At 35.4% G+C, this 18,972-nt stretch overlaps 2 protein-coding genes and 1 pseudogene across 4 annotated transcripts; 1 reads left to right on the top strand and 2 right to left on the bottom strand.

Annotated features, from left to right (window-relative positions):
* Nucleotides 1-3,240: 3,240 nt before the first annotated feature.
* LOC149235472 (uncharacterized) lies at nucleotides 3,241-3,937 on the bottom strand. Its single transcript, XM_089461405.1, has one exon. It carries the CDS (start codon nucleotides 3,761-3,763, stop codon nucleotides 3,374-3,376), a length of 390 nt encoding a protein of 129 aa, XP_089317531.1. The 5' UTR covers nucleotides 3,764-3,937; the 3' UTR covers nucleotides 3,241-3,373.
* Nucleotides 3,938-5,813: 1,876 nt separating this feature from the next.
* LOC149235471 (cytochrome P450 709B2 pseudogene) lies at nucleotides 5,814-7,980 on the bottom strand (annotated as a pseudogene). Its single transcript, XR_016245876.1, has 3 exons — nucleotides 7,734-7,980; nucleotides 7,087-7,474; nucleotides 5,814-5,936 (listed from the first exon to the last, which is right to left on the bottom strand). The product of XR_016245876.1 is annotated as a cytochrome P450 709B2 pseudogene (transcript).
* A 760-nt stretch (nucleotides 7,981-8,740) lies between these two features.
* Nucleotides 8,741-10,624, top strand: LOC149235470 (uncharacterized). Of its 2 annotated transcripts, XM_089461402.1 has the most exons (5): nucleotides 8,741-8,985; nucleotides 9,074-10,033; nucleotides 10,125-10,205; nucleotides 10,293-10,379; nucleotides 10,560-10,624. In XM_089461402.1, the coding sequence occupies exons 1-4, from the start codon at nucleotides 8,841-8,843 to the stop codon at nucleotides 10,376-10,378; spliced, it is 1,272 nt and encodes a 423-aa protein (XP_089317528.1). In that variant the 5' UTR covers nucleotides 8,741-8,840; the 3' UTR covers nucleotide 10,379; nucleotides 10,560-10,624. The 2 variants fall into 2 exon arrangements, with proteins under 2 accessions (XP_089317528.1, XP_089317530.1); XM_089461404.1 differs by lacking the exon at nucleotides 10,560-10,624 and having other exon boundaries at nucleotides 10,293-10,530.
* The last annotated feature ends 8,348 nt before the right edge of the window (nucleotides 10,625-18,972 follow it).

Here is an 18,972-nt window from a genome sequence, read left to right as displayed (position 1 = left end):
GAGAGAGAAAGGTGGAGAGAGAGAGAGAGGGAGCAATAAGGGAGAGGTGGAGAGAAAATGAGTTTAAGAGGAAAGCATGAGGAAAGAGAAAGAGATAGATAGATGGGGAGAGAGTATGTATGTTTGGGGGTGTGAAATAGAGAGACAAAGAAGGGTAAAAGGACAAAGATAGAGATATAGATGGAGTGGCGCAGGGGGGAAGAAGAGGGAGAGAGGGAGGAAGTAAGGCTTTTACAAAAGGCAAAAGAACTTGGATTTAGAAAGCGATGAATATTTTGCTTTTTCAATGAAATAAATGCATTGATTTCAATGTAGATGTTGATTCCTAATCCTATTTGATTGATAGCACTAGATGCATTGGTTTCATTGCGGTTGTAGAGTTCTAATCCTATTTGATTGCTTGCATGAGATGCATTGATTTAAGTGTAGATGTTGATTTCTAATCCTATTTGATTGCTTGTACTAGATGCATTGATTTCATTGTAGGCGTTGATTTCTAATCCTATTTGATTGCTTACATGAGAAGCATTGATTTGAGTGTAGATGTTGATTTCTAATCCTATTTGATTGCTTAAACTAGATGTCATGATTTCAGTGTATGTTTATTTTTTTATTTGAGGCAACTAGATGTATGATCTACATTAATTTCAAAGTAATTAGTTTTATAGTGTGCATTGATTTTAGTGTAAGCACAAAAAAAATTGACGATGTGCATTGATTCCTATGTCAAGGCAATTCAACATAAATAAAATACTTGAATTCTCATCTTAAATAAAATGTTTCCTTACATGAAATATTTGTTTTTTGAAACTGCAAACTAGTTGTAACTGACTACATTCTTTTATTTCCATGTTCCATCATTCCACATTGTCAGTCATAGAAGAGAACTACCATTGAAACTTACTTAGGGTTTAACACTCCATAAGTCACAATGATTGACTTTGGAGAAAACTAATATTAATATTGGAACGCAAGAGAGGCAAGGTATGACGTTTACCACAATTGCCTAAGTTAAAGATTTGAATGGCCTACAATTTCAACCACCCATTTCATGAATGGTCTACAATTTCAACCACCCTTTTCATATTTATCGATATGAAATGATGGCAAAAGTAACAGGCTTGACAGTAAGGATAATAGAAGAAAATAATTTGACATTGATCACAATAAAGACTATTTATAATTGACTACATTTTTATTATTCACATTTTCTATCATTCAACACCTTGTCACTTTGCATTCAAAATCCTTATTTGATCATTTTACATCATTCAACTTTTTAAGTCTCTATTCTCTCAAGAAAATGAGATAACTGAGTAAATTTAAGATTAAAATGACCATATTAATCTTAAACATATTTAACATATTTAAAATGATTAGAATAATTAAATGTTCAACAATTATTGTGTGAGTGTACATCACTAAAAATGGTATAAATCCATCTTAACTCTAGATCTATAAATGCTAAGAGAGATCAAATCTCTCAATGTTAAAACCTTTCATCAAATTTTATAATCAAGAAATTTACACGGTAAAAATTTTTTTATTCTTCTCAACTCTTAATAAATGTAAAATTAAAATTAAAATTAAAATATATATAGAGTGATCTTTGAAATCTTAACTTAAAATAAATCAAATCATAAATTATTTAAAAATAATCCCCAAAAAAAAAACACTAACTATAAAACGATTGGCGGTATCGGTCAAACCAAAGCGCAGATAGATGTAATGTCCAAGCTCAAGGATGTCGTTGGATTTGTTATGATCCCGAGGTCCTCACATAAGTTAATTGTGGGAGTTATAAAGTCAAATCCTCCGTTTTAATCATGACTCTGACACCATTGCCGAAGACGACACACGACGTACGCATATAGCAACCGCGAATCCCATCAAATTCTTCAAATAACTTTATGGATGTCGATTTCCGGAGAATAACAATTCTGTAACGTTGCAATCATGGAAATTTGATGAAATATTTTAAAAATAAAATTAATATTTCTGTAGAAATAATTTAAAATTAATATAATAAATTATTATTATATTTAAATTGTGAAATTTCTAATTATAATTCTGAGTTTATTTGATTAAATTAATTTTAAACTGTGAAAATTAATATTTCTTAGAAATAAGTTAAATTAATATAATAAATTATTATTATATTTAAATTGTGAAATTTCTAATTATAATTGTGAGTTTTGATTAAATTAATTTTAAATAGTGAAAAGTTCCAAGGAATAGCTCAGTTTGTCAAGTTTTTGTTGTTGAGTACTTTGTCTATCTAAAAATCAGGGGATCAAATTTTTTGGATGCCCTTGGGGTGAGGCTTGCCGGCCACACCCCGTTAGGTTAAATATGGACTACACAGGTTAAATATGGACTACACAGTGTCCATGAACTACTAATAAAAAATTGTGAAATAAATTTCTATTTATAATTTTGAGTTTATTTGATTAAAATAAATTTTTTTTATTTAATTTTAATTTTAAATTGTGAAACACTCAGGAGAGCTCAGTTTGTCAAATTCTTGTTGCTAAGTACTTTATCTATCAGAAAATCACGGGGTCAAATTTCTTCGATACCCTTGTGGTTACGCCTTACTAATTTGACTATGGCATTGGTCTACAGACCATACCCATACCCCTTCAGATTAATCTACTGGCCACACAGTGTCCATGAACCACCAATAAAAAAATTATGAATTTTTTTTTTAAATATACATTTCCACCACCATTAACTTCGAAAAAAAATTAAAAAATTATATTATATGATTAATATGACATATCAGTGATAACACACAGCGTTCCAAAAAGTTTAATCTACAAAAGAGTCCCTGATCTGCATATGCTAGTACTCACAATCACTTCCAGTGGGATAATTTGCAGATGCTAAATCTAGGTTGCTTCCATGGATGTAACGGGGATCTCATCCCTGTTGAAACTTCTGGAAAATCTTGAATGGTTTATTTGTTATTTGGTTTTTTATTCTTTAGTCCTGGTTTCGTTTTTGTGTTTTTTAAAGATATCCCAGAAGCCATGTATTACAAATTTTTGCTGGAATTTTGATTTGCTTTTGATAAACTTTTCTTATGGATTTTGATGAAATGAAATTCAGTGAACTTAGTCTGGTTTCCCTATGACAGATTTTTTTAACTAACAAAGCATTAAATGAAGCCAAATAATTATAAATTAATAAAGAATATAATTTATAATGAAAAAAATGTACAGAATGATTACATGATGGATTCCGTGTACACATTCATTCTAGCAAATCAAAAATAGTATGGAACTGTATGTGCCCAGATCTTGCTTCTAACAGTTGCCCATGAAATTCAAAATTTGTTATTCCCCGGCTTGACGAAAGCGACAACTGCAGGTCATGGTTGATCTGAAACGCTTCTGGTAGAGATCTGATCAGTTGAGTCGGCGATGGGAGAACTGTTGGTAGTAGGGGAAGGCCCTGAGGGAGCAACAGGCCCTTTCGGTAACATTGTGAATACAGGCTTGAAGGAATTCTTGACCATAACATCAGATGGGTAGAGATTTATTCGTAATAAACTCTGCTGCAGACCTTCGTTAATGTGCTGAGTAACCTCATGATCATCATATTGCCTGTGATTATGAACCTGCAGTGATGGAGCCTTAAGTTGAGCAGGCAAGGGACGGGCTCCTGAACATGGCAAGTTCGTGCAGAGAATTGCAAGCAGCCATGGTATAAGCAATCCGTAAGCAAACGCTGAAGAACTGGATCTTGAGTGGCCTCCCATGATACCAATCGATCTCAGCTCAGAGACTTGAGATGAGAACTATGCCTGTAATCGACTGTTGTTACAGTTAAGAAAAATAGGAAGATGGTTTTGTAATCGGCTGTGTGATCTCAACTCACAGATTTGAGATGACAACTATGCCTGTAATCGATCGTTACAGTTAAGAAAACAGGAAGATGGTTTCCTTATCGGCTGTGTGAGATGGTATCACATAAATAGCGGAGGGACGGTCAATGTGTTTAGAACTGACCATTAAGCGTTGAATTTGCGAGCAAAACGTAAGGAGGTAGATCATTCAATACCAGCAAATATTCAAAACGCGTGACTCCAATACCAGGATACTGAGCCATTAACGTCTCAATCACTTTTCTAATGTATTCTCATTGTAAATGTGTTTGCGTAAACTATTCTCCTTCCCATGCTCAGTTTCATTGATTCCCCTAGCTAACTCAGTTTCATTGATTCCCCTACCAAACATTTTGGTGATAGTAGTAAATTCCTCTGGCCAAGATTAGATCTCAGGAACAATCACGTAGCTCACTTTCTGAGTTGCGTATAAGCGTAGATTTTAATACAAAATTTCCTCATTTTTATTGAAAAACAAATCCCGAGGAGCATTCAGGCTAGTTTCCTGTAATTCTGTTGATACCCATCTCATAGTGGGTGGAATTATTTTTTGTCCAACCCATAAGTAAGCCTAGAACTAGTCTAGTTACTAAAAGAATATTAATAAATAATATATTATGAAATAAATATTTTAATACTATATATATTAACTAGTAATTTAATTTATATGACTATATTAAATTAAATTATTTATAACTTAAACTACTTAATTCTTCTTAAAATGATTTATATATATTAACCAGTCATTTAATTATATAGCTATACTAAATTAAATTATTTACAATTTAAATTACTTGGCTGTGTTTAAAATAATCTATTTTTAATAATTTAATAGCTATTTTTAAGTAAATTGATAACTATTTTTAATAATTTAGTAACTCAATTTAAACTATATTCCATTAAACCTTTTTTTAATGTTAAAGTTAAAATTTTAACAAAAATACATACAAAGAAAAAAGCGAAAAGAAAATCGTTGAACTACTATTTTCTGGACACAGAAAACTATTAATTTTTTTATTTTTTTTAATATCAAATACTAATGAGAAAGAAAATTTGGTTAGATACTTATCTGCCCAAATTAAAAAAAATTATATCAAAAATTTTAATAATAAGACTTTACCCTCCTCTCCATAATATAAATAAATAAAATCCTAAAATTTTAATAATAAGACTTTACCCTCCTCTCCATAATATAAATAAATAAAATCCTAATAGAATAAAACTTTCGCATATTAAAAATTTCAAATTTTTAATAATAAGACTCTACTTTGACCCCCATGAAATAAATAAACAAAATCCTAATAAATAATTACAATTTTTAATAATAAGACTCTACCTTCATCTCCATAAAATAAATAAATAAAATCCTAATAAAATAAAAGTCTCACATATTAAATCAAGAAGGAAGAATAAAACAAAACTCTAATTAAATCAAGAGGGAAGAAAGGATAATGAATAATTAGGAGGCACCGGGGAAATCGACTTGCTTTCTGGACCACCTTACCCATTATAACACACCGCCCCCACGCGGATACGCCACAGACTCTGCAAGTGGTTTCCCCTTTGGCACATTTAAAAGTCATTCAGACAAGCAACAGCTTACCCCTTCATTTCGGAATAGTCTACGGAGGCAGTAGAATGGACCCTTTTCCGGCACCGGCCGGAAAATCGTCCGGCTCCGGCTGCCGGAAATCTCCCCCTCTTCCGCCACCATCGCTCCTCCCGTTCTCCGCCAACCTCCCGGTCCGCCCTGACATTCCCTGACCGATCGCCCTGACAGATCGCCGATCGCCTGACATCCTTCCTGCACAAGGCAATGCGCTGGCCGATCGGGGAGTAATTCGCCACGTACTCCCGCGCGCATTCATGCCTCCATTCATGCCTCCATTCGAATTCAACACCCGCGCGCTGTGCTCCCCTACCCTTACTCTGGAGCCATTCTACTGCAGCCATTGTGCTCTGATACTCTGCAAACTCCTTCGGCCACGTACTCCTCGCAGGTAACTAACTCGTGAAGCCCATACCCCTGTTGTGATTTGAACTTCGGCTTTGTGGTTATAAAATCAGAGTATTATGCTTTTAAGTGAGCATCTCCACCAATTTCTGCGACATGTTAATTCAGTCAAACTTGCGTTAATGATCGCATGTTTGTTAGCCAAACTGGATATACATTTCATGCTCTTTTTTTGATTTGGGGTTTAGATCTCCTCCCGAGTGAGCGGTTCAAGAGTCTCAATTCATAACCTGTTTTGGTATTCAGAGCCTCCCAGCAGAGCACAATCTGAGAGAAGGTTTTAGAAATACGAAGGAGAATCTGTTGGCATTGAATTTCTGAAGTTTCTCTTTGTATTTAGGTCTTCGAATTTTCATCCAGAAAGCAGTCAACTTGTCATCTTTGTATAGCAGGATATATGCTCGTGTATTTGTGGGAGCATTGTGCTTAAAGCCTAAATCCAAGAACAATGAATTATAAGGCCTATAAAATAGAGAGAACGATTTTGTAGACAGCAGACAAGCTGAAGGGTAGCTATACTAGTAAAATTACACAACTCCAAACAAGAAAGCAAGCATAAGCATGATAAGATGGGTGAACAATAAAACAAACAGACAAAGCAAAATTGCTCGCAGATTGTACAATAAGATAGAAGTTGCAGTACAGGGACAGCCATAAATATCACGCCCTAAAGAGGAACTAGCTTGTGTTTTGATAGTTATAGTGTCAGACAGATTTTAATAACTTCAAAATCAAAGTGGAAGGACAAAACCTTGCAGAATATAATCATGGACAGGATTCAAATGAATGAAATAAATAAATTCCCCGCTACAGTGGCAACCAGTCATCCATACTCAATTGCATGAAATTGATATAAATAGAGGGAAATTTTTCTGCACTAGAATGGCAGCCAGTCCTGAATTGTTGACATCATATTTAAATGAATAAAGAAATAAGTTCTATTATTACAGTGCCAACCACCCTAAAGAACTCAACAGCATCAACTATCAAATGAATGAAGGAAATGCATTCCCCAAAGGACTGCTGTCAGGAACTCAATAGCATGCACCCTTTGACAAAGGGCATCAACTTCTGAAGAGTAATATTTATGCCTCCGTAGACTATTCCCAAAAGTGATAGCTGAAGTTTAGTTGATTAAGGAATCTCAAAAATAATATGGAAATATATTGAATGGAATACATACCGACTTCATCTTGCTAACCATGTTTGCATCTGGTATATCTGTGCCACAAAAACTGATCACTTCTTTCCTTAACGTTTCTTGCCATTCCGGGTTTATTGAGAGTAAGAATACTGTCCAGGTTAACAGAATGGATGTAGTTTCATGGCCTGCAAAGAAAAATGTCTTGCATTCATCCATGATTTCATCAATAGTCATGACTAGATCTTTTTGAGTCCCTCCCAATTCTTTCTGGTTGGCCGTCATCATAATTCCAAGCAGGTCACTTCCATAGCCAACGTGACCTCTTGTTGTTCTGGGCTCCAACCTACTTTGAATTATTGAATTCAGGATCTTTTTAACTCTTCTATCAATCTTCCATACATACCTGTTCTTTCTGGTAGGAATGTATCTGTCAAAAAGTCGGGAAATATAAGTCCCCTGTCTTTAGTTATAAGTACTCTGAAGCATTATGTTAGTGTAGAATGTTTATGGACTATGTATAGCACTCAGTAGAACGTTATGCATGGATCTATGGATTATGGCACTAGCCTCTAAAACCGCAGGTTTTAATGGACGTTTTGGAAAAAGCATAAACAAAAGAAGAAGTACTAATGAATTTGCAGTGACATGCAAAACTCTATAATTGAAGAGAAGTATAGAGTAATTACTGGCTTCCTGGGATGAAGACAGATTGTTCAGCTTTAGCAACCATTTCTTGCAATTCTCTCTGCAATACGAATACTTCTTTGCCTTCATTGTAACTGCTACCAAATGCAGTATGAGATATGATATCTGCTGTTAATGCTCTAAACTCTTTGTGAACATCAAACTCTTTGCCATTAGAGTCCGACTGAGCCATCATTTCTTGCCAATTCTTGAGCATGGATGAAGTGCAAGCAGCCATTTTCTTCACCATTGGCTGTCATTGGAAACATGAGCACATAGCTTAAGTCAATTGCATACTCTAGAAAGAATCCAAATCTCAAGGCCTCCCTAAGAAATCGTCTAGCTGATACACATCCAAGTCTCAAGGACTCTCATTATGAAATCTAGTGGATATGCACCCTTGTTTAACATAGGTAGGCAAATTCAAAGAGGAAAACACTAGCTGATACACATCCTTGGTATCAAGTCTCAAGGACTCTCATTATGAAATCTAGTGGATATGCACCCTTGTTTAACATAGGTAGGCAAATTCAAAGAGGAAAACACTAGCTGATACACATCCTTGCCAAATGGCATGGGTAGGCAAATTCACAGCATATAAAACATAATTTAATGTGCTAGAGGAAAACACTGTTGATAATAAGATATCACATGGTCATCAATAAAATTTTGCTGTAATTAATAAATCAAAACTTTAGTGTTGATGAATTTGATCATTTCTTTTAATTGCTTAATCATAGTTATCAGGTACCGTTATTAGACAGTCACGATACTCAGTATAATGAGATTTGGGAGTTCTGCACCAACCTTATATGTTCAAATTATAAGCATCAATTAACTCGATGCATATATTTACTTCCTTATTAAACACCCACCATTACATTGTAACTTGACATGGGAGGTATGCAGCAGTCTGATAAGGTCAAATTATAAACACAGATTGATAGTAACACCCTCATTTTCAACTATATGATAGATTTTCGCTAAAATGCATTGAATATGGCAGGAGGATCACAGGTTGCGATGTGATCTTATGCGTTTGGCATGTACGGAGGGCTTGGTTGAAAAATGTCAATCGATTGGCCACTAGTTCCATAAAAGCCAAAGAGATGTTCAGTGAGTTAGGTTTCATCATGAAACACACTCTCAATTATGAAGTGGAAGATGCAATCAATCAATTTTTTATCAAGTTTGCAGATGAAGAGAAGTTCTTAGACTATTTCAACAAGAATTGGGTCACTGGAGATAAGATTCGTAAGTAAACATTTTTTTCATATTATATGTATTTTTTTCTTTTATAAAGGTGATAGAGTGAGACTGACATCGTTCTATTTGCAATTAGGTATGTGGGTGAAAGGTTGTCGGGAGTTTCCTCATGCAAATCAGGAGACCAATAATGCTGTTGAGTCATACCATTGTTACCTAAAAACAACATTTCTATCTGATAGAAGGAAAAAATGTGCCCGGAGGATGGATTGGTTATTGCATATGCTACTAACAACAGTTGAACCTTGTTATCGGTTCAAGGAAATCTTAAAAGAAGAAGGATTCCTAAACAACTACAAGAGAGAAAAGCAGCTAGAATCATCAGTGGAACGAGCAAGAAAAATTATGGATACTGATTGTTGTCCTCATGAGAACATAACACATGCTTATTGGGTGAGAAGTCAGACAGATCGAGATAAAAAATACCTTGTCACCTGGTATCGTAAGGATTTTATAACGTGTGAATGTCCATGGTCTATCCGTGGAAACATTTGCAAGCATGCCATAAAGGTTAATTGGTTGTATTTCCAATCGGATAATTCAAATCCATTGCTTCATCAACATGCAGAGGATAACATATGCAATGACCCACCTGAGATCAATATAGAGCCTCAAAACCATGATGAAGATGTCGATGCTACTCTTATGGCCACAAATGAAGTTGACGCAGATGCCGAGGCACTTCATTTGGCAAGGGAGAAGTTGTTTAGCTATACCCATCTCATTTTAGATAACCCTCCTACTACTTTGGCAAAGACAATCCAATTGACTGATATGCTTGAAAAAATGTTGGATGAAGCCAATAATTTGCACGTTACTGATTTTGACTTCACACCTGGATTGGAATCTCTTGATCCATCTTTGAAGAGGAAGAAGAGTTTCCTTAGCCCCACAAAGAAAAGAAGAAGCAGCAGAAAAAACAATGGTTTGGAAATTGATTTAAATGTTGATCCATCAGAATATGAACCATTTGAGTTTCGATACCTTAATAAGCGAGGACGTCATCGATCAAATAATGCCGTCTCTATGGTTCCAGGTTAGTTTCATGTGTTGAATAGAGTCATGATTTTAGATTTAAGTATTTAATCATCACTATTCTTTAACATGTGGTATGTTTATTTTTACAGCAATGCAACAATCCCCAACCATGGTGATAACCCAAGACCAAAGGGAGATGCAAGACCATCCAACCTTACTTTCCATGCCAGGTACATTTGACACTCTTTCATTGTGTGTGCACATATACCTTGATGCTCTAGAAAATTTCTTTGCGATAACGTTTGACATTTTTCTAGGTAACTATAGAATAAGTGGAGAAGCATCATCTTCAACCATGACTGATCATCTACAGAAGGACTTCAACTCTAGTGGGAATCAATGAGGTATGCACAAATAATAGATAAGCTAGGTTATTATGGCGTCGTCAGGTGGCCCTTTATCATATGATAAGTATATTTATGTTTTTCCATTGTTATGTTGTTATAAAAATACCTTTTTCATAATCTGTTCTCTGAAAGTTCATGAAACTTTGTGTTTTGACATGGAATGTTGTGTTGTTTCAGAAGGCTCTAGGTACATTGAGAACATGGGTGCCTGCAAAATTTGAGGAAAGTTTGAGCCTTCATCAATGCAATTTTAAAAATATGGGTGCCTGATGAGCACCGAGGAATGTTTGAGCTCTCATCAATGCAAAAGTAAAAGTTCAATTATATGCCACTACTCTCCTGAAGTTTCATGAAATTTTGAACTTTGACATGGAATGTCAAGTTAATTCACATGGCTCTGTAATTGTTCAACAAATTCAATTGTCGGTTCTTTTTATTGCAATGTTTCTGTATTTTCTCACGTAATTGGTCTAATACTGCAGACTAAGCTGTAACAATGATGTATACACACCACAATTTGGGAATGAATTATTGTTTTTGACATCAATCTAAATTGTTCTTCAAATATATTCTCAAATGTTAGATCTGTTATATGATCAAAACAAATCTGATTTTATTTATGGTGTTCATATTTAAGAAAGAAGCATATACTGTAAAGAAAATTGAGATAAAATAGATAACAGTGAGGATGACAATTATGTCTTATTCTGAGCACTAGGTGTCATCAATATGCATATACTGTATGCAAACATAACTTCAGCTGCTAATATTATTCTGCATTTTGGGACAGCCATATAAGAATGCCACAATTTAGTTATTGGGATCTCAATTAACCCTTATTTTAGTGGAAAAAGATCATCAAGACATCAGCTCATACATTCCATTTCCCCAATAAAATTTCTCGGCACTAGTAATTCTTCCCAACCCTCTTAAAATCATAATCTTATTATCATACTTTGCTGGTTTGAAATCTGAAGTTAGATATCATTCCTAGCAGCCTAAATGTACCAATCTGTGGGCCTAAATGGGAATTTGTATAAAATAAAATAAATCAGCTGGTTTAGATATCCTCTTTCCCAGCAAAAGACTCCCTCTTTCGCTGTCCTAAAATCCAAAATATACTAACTTGTTCATAAAGTCAGAATTTTCTTTAAGCTTAAAAACGCTATTGTTTTATCATCCTTTGCTAGGCTCATTTGATGGGTAACAAATATGGAATTTACAGCAGTAATTTACATTAAAATCCAAATTAAAATTGAACCTAAGAAGCCTGCCATTTCACCATATCTTGTAGGCTCATTTTCTGTCTTGATAATTCTGGAATTAACAGTTGGATATCAGCATAATACAAGATTTACATTCAGTCCCTTCAAACCCCTTTTTATTCATCTTCTTGCCTCCAGGACTTAGAGTTTAGGGATTCCCTGCTTTGAGTTGGAAATCAACCAACCTAAAGAGCGGGAATGAGTTATTGAGGTGACAGTGAATGACCCCTTCAAAGTTACCTTTAGGTCTTTACCTTGTGAGCTAGGACTTCACCTTGTCTGAGCACTTCAGCAGTAACATCCTGGTGTCATTGACATGGATAAAGTCCATTTATGGGATCATGAAGAGTATGCTTCAACATCGTTGATGAATCAATCATTAGAAATATATTATAAGAACTCATCTGACTACTCCACAAGAAGAAGGTACACATAGGAGATACTCCACAGGAGGTTCATCTAAGAGACTTTTTCCTATTGCTGATCTGGAATATTACTATAGAAAAATAATTAAAAAGGCTTCTCAATCTTCAATCATAGAAGGCCAGTTTTCTGCGGGCCCGACCGGTTAGGACAGTTTAGGTACCAAACCAGCCAGTTTGGTACCTAACTGGTCCTAACCGGTCAATGAATCAGGTTTATTGCTCCACCTAGCAAGCTTGGGAGTCTTAGCAAGATCGGTTGTCTGACCAGCTGGCTTGGCCAATTTCTGGTACAACCCATCTGGTTTTTAAAACTATGCCATAGCCTTCTCTCAAGACTAGTACACCAACAGAAGTGAGGCACTACACTCTAAAATACATGTGTCATGCTCCAAGGTGATCTAGCTATGGAATGAAAGTCCACATCCGCACATCCTAACTCTTCACAGACTCCATTGATCCTTCTAAGTAATGTACTCCACTAGATCAGCTGTCCCTACAAGAACACTGCAGAAGCCACAAGTCTCCCTAAGCCATCTCCAATCCTCTGAATATAAATTTAAGCTGCCACATGCCAACTAGGGCCTGATGCCCTCCTCCAAATCACACATTATTGCTCATTCCATGTAGGGTGTTGTCCAAAGAAGTGGATCCTTCATGGGCCCCTAAAAAGGTATCCACCAAACTATCAAGAGAACTCCAACACCTAAGGGAAGAACACTAAGCCAGCAAACATCTAAAATTAAGAATCCACTGAGCAAGCCATCTCAACTATGCACATCTATCAAGAACTATCTCTCATGTGCCAACCCATCTTGAACCATTCAAGGGCTGAATATAAACCACATACCCCAACTCAAATGAAACATCCAAAGCATGATGTAAGCACTTTTAGAGTAACCCCAAAAGTTACTGTATTCTGAGCACTAGCTGTCATCAATATGCTAATACTGTATGCAAACATAACTTCAGATGTTTAACATTTAAATTTTAACAAGACATTCTTATACCTTAAACTCCAGGCATGTTCCATCAAGGGTGACTTGGATAGACTACCAACTGTCACCTCGGTAGCCTACATGTTTTATATCTGCCATAATGGTTTCCTTTCTTATGGTGTGTTTCCTCCGAGTAATAAGGATCAATCCATTAACACACTCTTCCTATGAAATTCTCTGATCATATTCTTATTTTTTCTTATATATTCAATGGATCTTCATATTGTCGAAGATAATTGCAGATCAAATTTCTGAAGACCGTGTTAAAAATTTAAATACAGTGTGTTTCTAGACTTAAATTGCATATAAACACATCATAATTCTTGAAATTAAGCATTGTATGTTCTGATGAGATGAATAGTCAGTGCAAAATAATCGGGTTGGAAGACTTTGGAAAGTAAAGACTCTGCTGACAGTTGGATATGCAACCAATCCAAGCCGCTCAATCTACTCTACTGCTGAAAGTGATAGTTAGAAACAAACTGAATGTGTGTATAACCCTGTTCAGGTAAAACTTTAGCTAGCGCAGTCAACAAAAACAAGCTTGTAATCAGATAAAATCTCAATCATGGTCTGGTTATAAATTGTTCAAGAGAGAAGCCTCCTCTCCAGATTGTTGTGACTTTCAGTTGAGAGGATCTAGGTTTAATTGCACACCCTACACTCTTCTTAATTGGTCCATGTTCTAGGATGGCTTGGGGAAATTATGCAGATGTTATTGACTATAAAATCACTACCATGAACAAGTGGGAAAACGACTTTCATGACAATTGAATAGAAGGAGTATCTCCCAGACAGATGCCAAAAGAGGAAAACATCCAACCTGCAGTGCGTGCATATCTCACGCTAGGCAGTGTCTCCACCAAGGTTAAGACTATAATAGGCTGGTCCATGTCTAGGTTCATTTTTTTTTTGTGAGGAGGGAGGGGTGGTTAGCTGGTAAGATAGGATTTCCTTCTCCAAATTGTTGAATGTGAATTTCAGCTGAGAGGACCTGGATTAAAATGCACACCTTACACTCTTCTTCACTGGTCCATGTTCTAGCATGGCTTGGGGATTCTCTGCAATCTGCAGATATGATTGAATATAAAATCACTACGATGAACAAGTGGCATAATGGACATTCCTTTTATCATGTCGAAATGGCAAGCACTTTTCACAATTGAAAGAGGACACATACGTAAAGAAACCTTTCATCACTGATCAACAACCAACTAACAAATCACATGGCATATCAATATCTCTCCAACAACATAATTTATTGATGATAATCAGAAAATCATGAACCAGTTACTTTTGTCAAAATACATTTGTCCATGTACATGGAATATATTACATTTGTCCATTAATTTGTCTCCCATACAAAAAACTGTAATGATTGCATGTTGGGGAATAATAGGTTCTTCTTTAGTGAAAGAACCATGCTATGATAGACCCCAGAAAAATGATAACAACAACCCATTCACACAATGGGGATTTATATTGATGGTGATCAATGATTTCTGTTGCAGTGGATGGTGATCCTATGTCATATTTGGCATCTACATATGTTCTTAAAAATGCCCTGGACATTATATCAGTGGACATCTTTTCAATATCTGCAGAGTGATTGATGGTAAAATGTTGAAATTGAAAACTCCAATTTAGTGCTTCCTTATGAAGAGGTTTTAAATTGTCCTTTCGAACCCGATAGATGCCTTTCATCTGATTACATATCAACTCCGAGTTGGTGAAGACTTCAATATCATTGACATCATGTTGTTTTGCCTCTTTTAACCCTTCAACAAGGGCAATGTAATATGCCTCATTGTTTGTCGTCATTCCAGGCACTTCTCTCTTTCCATAAAATAAATGATTTGTTGCCATATTGTAAAGGATGAATTTAATAACTGCTCGACCTGGATTTGGAAAGCAAGACACTTCAATGCATAAATGCCACTTTTGCACCATTTTTTACACTTCAAAAACCTGAAAAACAAATAACAATAAATTCATGTTAAACAAGTAGACATGAATTATAAGTTTCAGTGGTGTTCTTAAACATATGTAGCATAAACAACACATGATGTTAACAGAAATTAGAAGGTTAATAGCCATTCCAGAGTACATATAATTAAAGGCATACATCACAGAAAAATCGGCACGACACCGTGCAAAGCACTTCGAGGTCGATTATAGTGCCTGTGCGAGGCGGCCGTAAGTTGATTGATTCGGATCAGATTAAGTTACAGCAAAATCTTTAAGATGTTTAAAATGATCAGTAAAAATACAGACAATGTTCAACTAGTTCCTATTTTCTAATTCCTATGTCTTCAAAATCAATAAAAAAATCTGATAAAAACACATATGGTAAATTTCTAATTCTTGTATCTGAACTAACAGGAAGGTTCAAACACTGGCAAAATAAAGAAATAAGAGGAAAAAGATAAATGATCCCTTAAATCTAGCCTTTACACAGATTTTCCCCAAAATCCAAAGCTTTATGGGAATCAATGACATAATAGTCACTACAATCTTCTTTTCAATAAATTCTGTTTGGATTGGCATCAGGAATGGATCCTATTTGTAGCCATTGTACTTGAAGATTGATAAAGGTGGACCATTGTACCTTTGGACAACAGCCCGGATGGCAATTGTGAGGATACCCCTGATCTCATTGAGGAAATGAGAATGGAAAAGATTTTGTACTCAGAGTTTGAGAAAAATAGTATTGATCACTTCTTAAATGCACCATCCACTAAAGACATGGTTTTTAACCATTGGCAAGATGACGATGACAAAGTTGAAACCATAATCTGGCAAGTGACAATTATGACCATGATAACGGAAAATGTGGTGTTGCGCTTAGGATAGACTTAGGCCATGAAATACAACAGCCGGGAATGAGGCATTCCAAAGAAATAATGCAGCCAAAACTAAAGGTTAAATCAATGGAAGATGTGTAAAAGAGCAAGACAGAGGATGCAGAAAACAATGATACATATGCAGCTGGTGGCACTGTTGATGTCAACAATGTCAATGGTGCTGTTGGGCAGAGGAAGTGATGAGTTTCCTGAGGCAGCGGATGGAGTTTTACAGTCACCCATTGATACAACTGATGATAGTCTAGGTCAGTGCCTACAATTTTGACAGGGTAGCAAATCTTCCAACAAAATGGAGCTGTCACCAAAGAGGAGGGTCCAGATCATTTCCTGATTAGGTATGCTTGTAATGTCATGAATAATCTCAGCCTTGTAAAACAAAATTTATCCACTCAAGAAGTCCTGCAGACCAGGAATGTAGAAGAGGAAGGTTGCAAGGAAAACAAAATTTTACCTTCTGTGAAATGGACATTAACTATGTCAACTTGCAGTGTTTCTCAGAGTCAAAAGAAACTTTTGAAAGGGATGATAAGCAGATAAAAATGCATGGCTGGACTGTATGTCAATTGTGTAAATTTAGGCATTGTAAACAGAAGTATGGTCTGGACAATATGACAGGAAAAATGCCACTGGTTGATGGTAAATATTTTATGCAAAGGTTCCTTTCAAACCTTGGCCCACACCGAGCTGCACAAACATGTCTCAGTATGACTGGTGGGCTATCTTTCAAGCTTATTTTCAGCCCAGCACCAAAGAAGAAGCCAACCAGCAGGCATCAAAATTTTTACATTCTTCTGTTTTGGGAGATGAAGACCATGGATAAAGAACACTGCACCTTGGAGGTTTTGAGGTTGCTGCATTGGAAGATGGATTGCATTTTGTATGGATCTATTGTTTGGGAGAAAATGAAGTCTTTAAGTTTCCATGGGAAGATATGGCTAGGAGCAATGATCCAAATATTGTTTAGGAGAAGACATTGCCAAGGTTGCAAAGAAATATGTTGGAATTATCTGAGAAAGTATTGGAAAATACTAGCAAGCATAAACTTGAACCTAAAAAAACCAAAAAATAAAAATAAAAAACTGGCAACTTGAAAAACTTAGAAGAAGTTGGAAATATCAAAAGAGAGATCTGAGATATTCGCAACATTTCTTAGGAGAGGAAAACATATCATAAATAGTAGCACTTAGGTCAATCATTCCCTTTACCCTTTTAAAGATCAGGCAATGATAATGAAATTTCATCTTCTTAGGGAACATGGTGTTTTGGTATTCAATTGCTAGATTAAATTGCATTTTCAAAGAAACCGAATTTGCTAAACTAGCAAAAAATGCTGAAAAAATGGGTAACAGCTATAGCTCCTAAAGGAGTTGCAAATATCAGATCTTGCTCACGATGGTTATAGTTGGAATAGCAAGCAAAAAAATAAGCTTTTCTAAGAGGCTGTTACATCCAACAGCTTTTAAAAATCATAGCACTGAGAAACTTACTGTACCTTTTAACTGTACCTTGGGAAGTGATGGTCATTTTGCAAGTTTCTCTTGATGCTTATAAATGGACTTGCAAGTAAAAAAGTAGGGTTTTCTAAGAGGCTGTTTCATCCAACAGCTTTTAAAAATCATAGCTGTGAGAAACTACTGTACCTTGGGAAGTGATGGTCATTTTGCAAGTTGCTAGTTGGACTTGCAAGTAAAAAAATATGGTTTTCTAAGAGGATGCTACATACAACCGCTTTTAAAAATCATAGCAGTGAGAAACTTACTGTACCTTTTAACTGTACCGTGGGAAGTGATGGTCATTTTGCAAGTTTTTTGACTACCAAGGTTAGGTCTAATTGTGTTCTTGGATTTAGGCTTTAAGCACAATGCTTAGAAAATGAAGTTTATGTTTGTAGTCAGGAACAAAAATTCCACACAAGGGCTCTCCTATGGACTTACAATGTTGGTTTAGGCGCCTTTAATGAGATTAAGAATGATTTCTTAGAAGGTTAAAATATATCGAATTTGAATCCGTTGATTTCTAATATGTTGGTCAAGGCCCACGCGTAGGCTAAGAGGATCTATGATGCTACTTAAATGTTCAAAGTTATAAACAATTGAATTAGTCCCCTGTATCATTTCCTCAATGATTTGGTGGAACCCAATTGTACTTATCTATATTAAGAAACCATCAGGAAATCTATATTTGGATTGGCATCAGGAATGGATCCTATTTGTAGCCAAGCATTTGGTTCTAAGAATTGGAATCTCATAGGCCTTTCTCTGCAAAGGACCATACTGATTCTTCTGACAGCTAGTGTGCCTATAGGTCTATTATTTTATATTATTTTAAATTCTCATAAATAGTTTCACCTCTGAGCCCAAAACCAAAAACAAAATATGAGATGCAATTCTAATGATGCTAAGTATCTATCACAAAAAAATTCAAAAGGAAAGTACGTGTGGTAGCTAGTATGAAAACAAACCAAAACATCTGGTGAACTAAGCTCACTAAATATAATGAATTTTTGAAATGCATTGATATATATTTTTTATTAATTACTAGGGACTGTCATCCGTTGTTAATTACCAAGGATTCTCCATTGATTTAGAGAATAGATAAGTACTGTCTGTTGTATAATGCCTATTCCTGTGAATGATGTTATTATCATTTATATATTTTATCTTCTTGAGAGACTTTATGTGTTTATTATGATGAAATGATTGGATTGCAGACTACTTGATGAGAATAGTGCTAAAAGTATCAAAGCCTCGTGCATTCACTCTAGATGAGCTGAAGGTAGCCACAGAAAACTTTAGTGAGAAGATTGGAGAAGGGGGATTTGGATCACTGTTCTTTGGTAAATTACGTGTAGGAAAGGATATAGCAGTTAAAGTGCTTTCATTGTTCTCCCAGCAAGGAGCTCAAGAGATTTTAAACGAGGTAATTTTAAGATTTTCAAATCATTTAATTTGATTTTAATGTAAGCCCACTTCATTATATATGACACTGTTATACTTCTTCATATATCACACTAACATAATCACTTTGACAAACAGGTTGAT

This window comes from Pinus tabuliformis, chromosome 8 (assembly GCF_031772625.1).
Source record: "Pinus tabuliformis cultivar Carrire ecotype Pingquan chromosome 8, CPIR1, whole genome shotgun sequence".
Taxonomy (NCBI): Eukaryota; Viridiplantae; Streptophyta; class Pinopsida; order Pinales; family Pinaceae; genus Pinus; species Pinus tabuliformis.
This window is presented reverse-complemented; position numbering and strand designations above follow the sequence as displayed.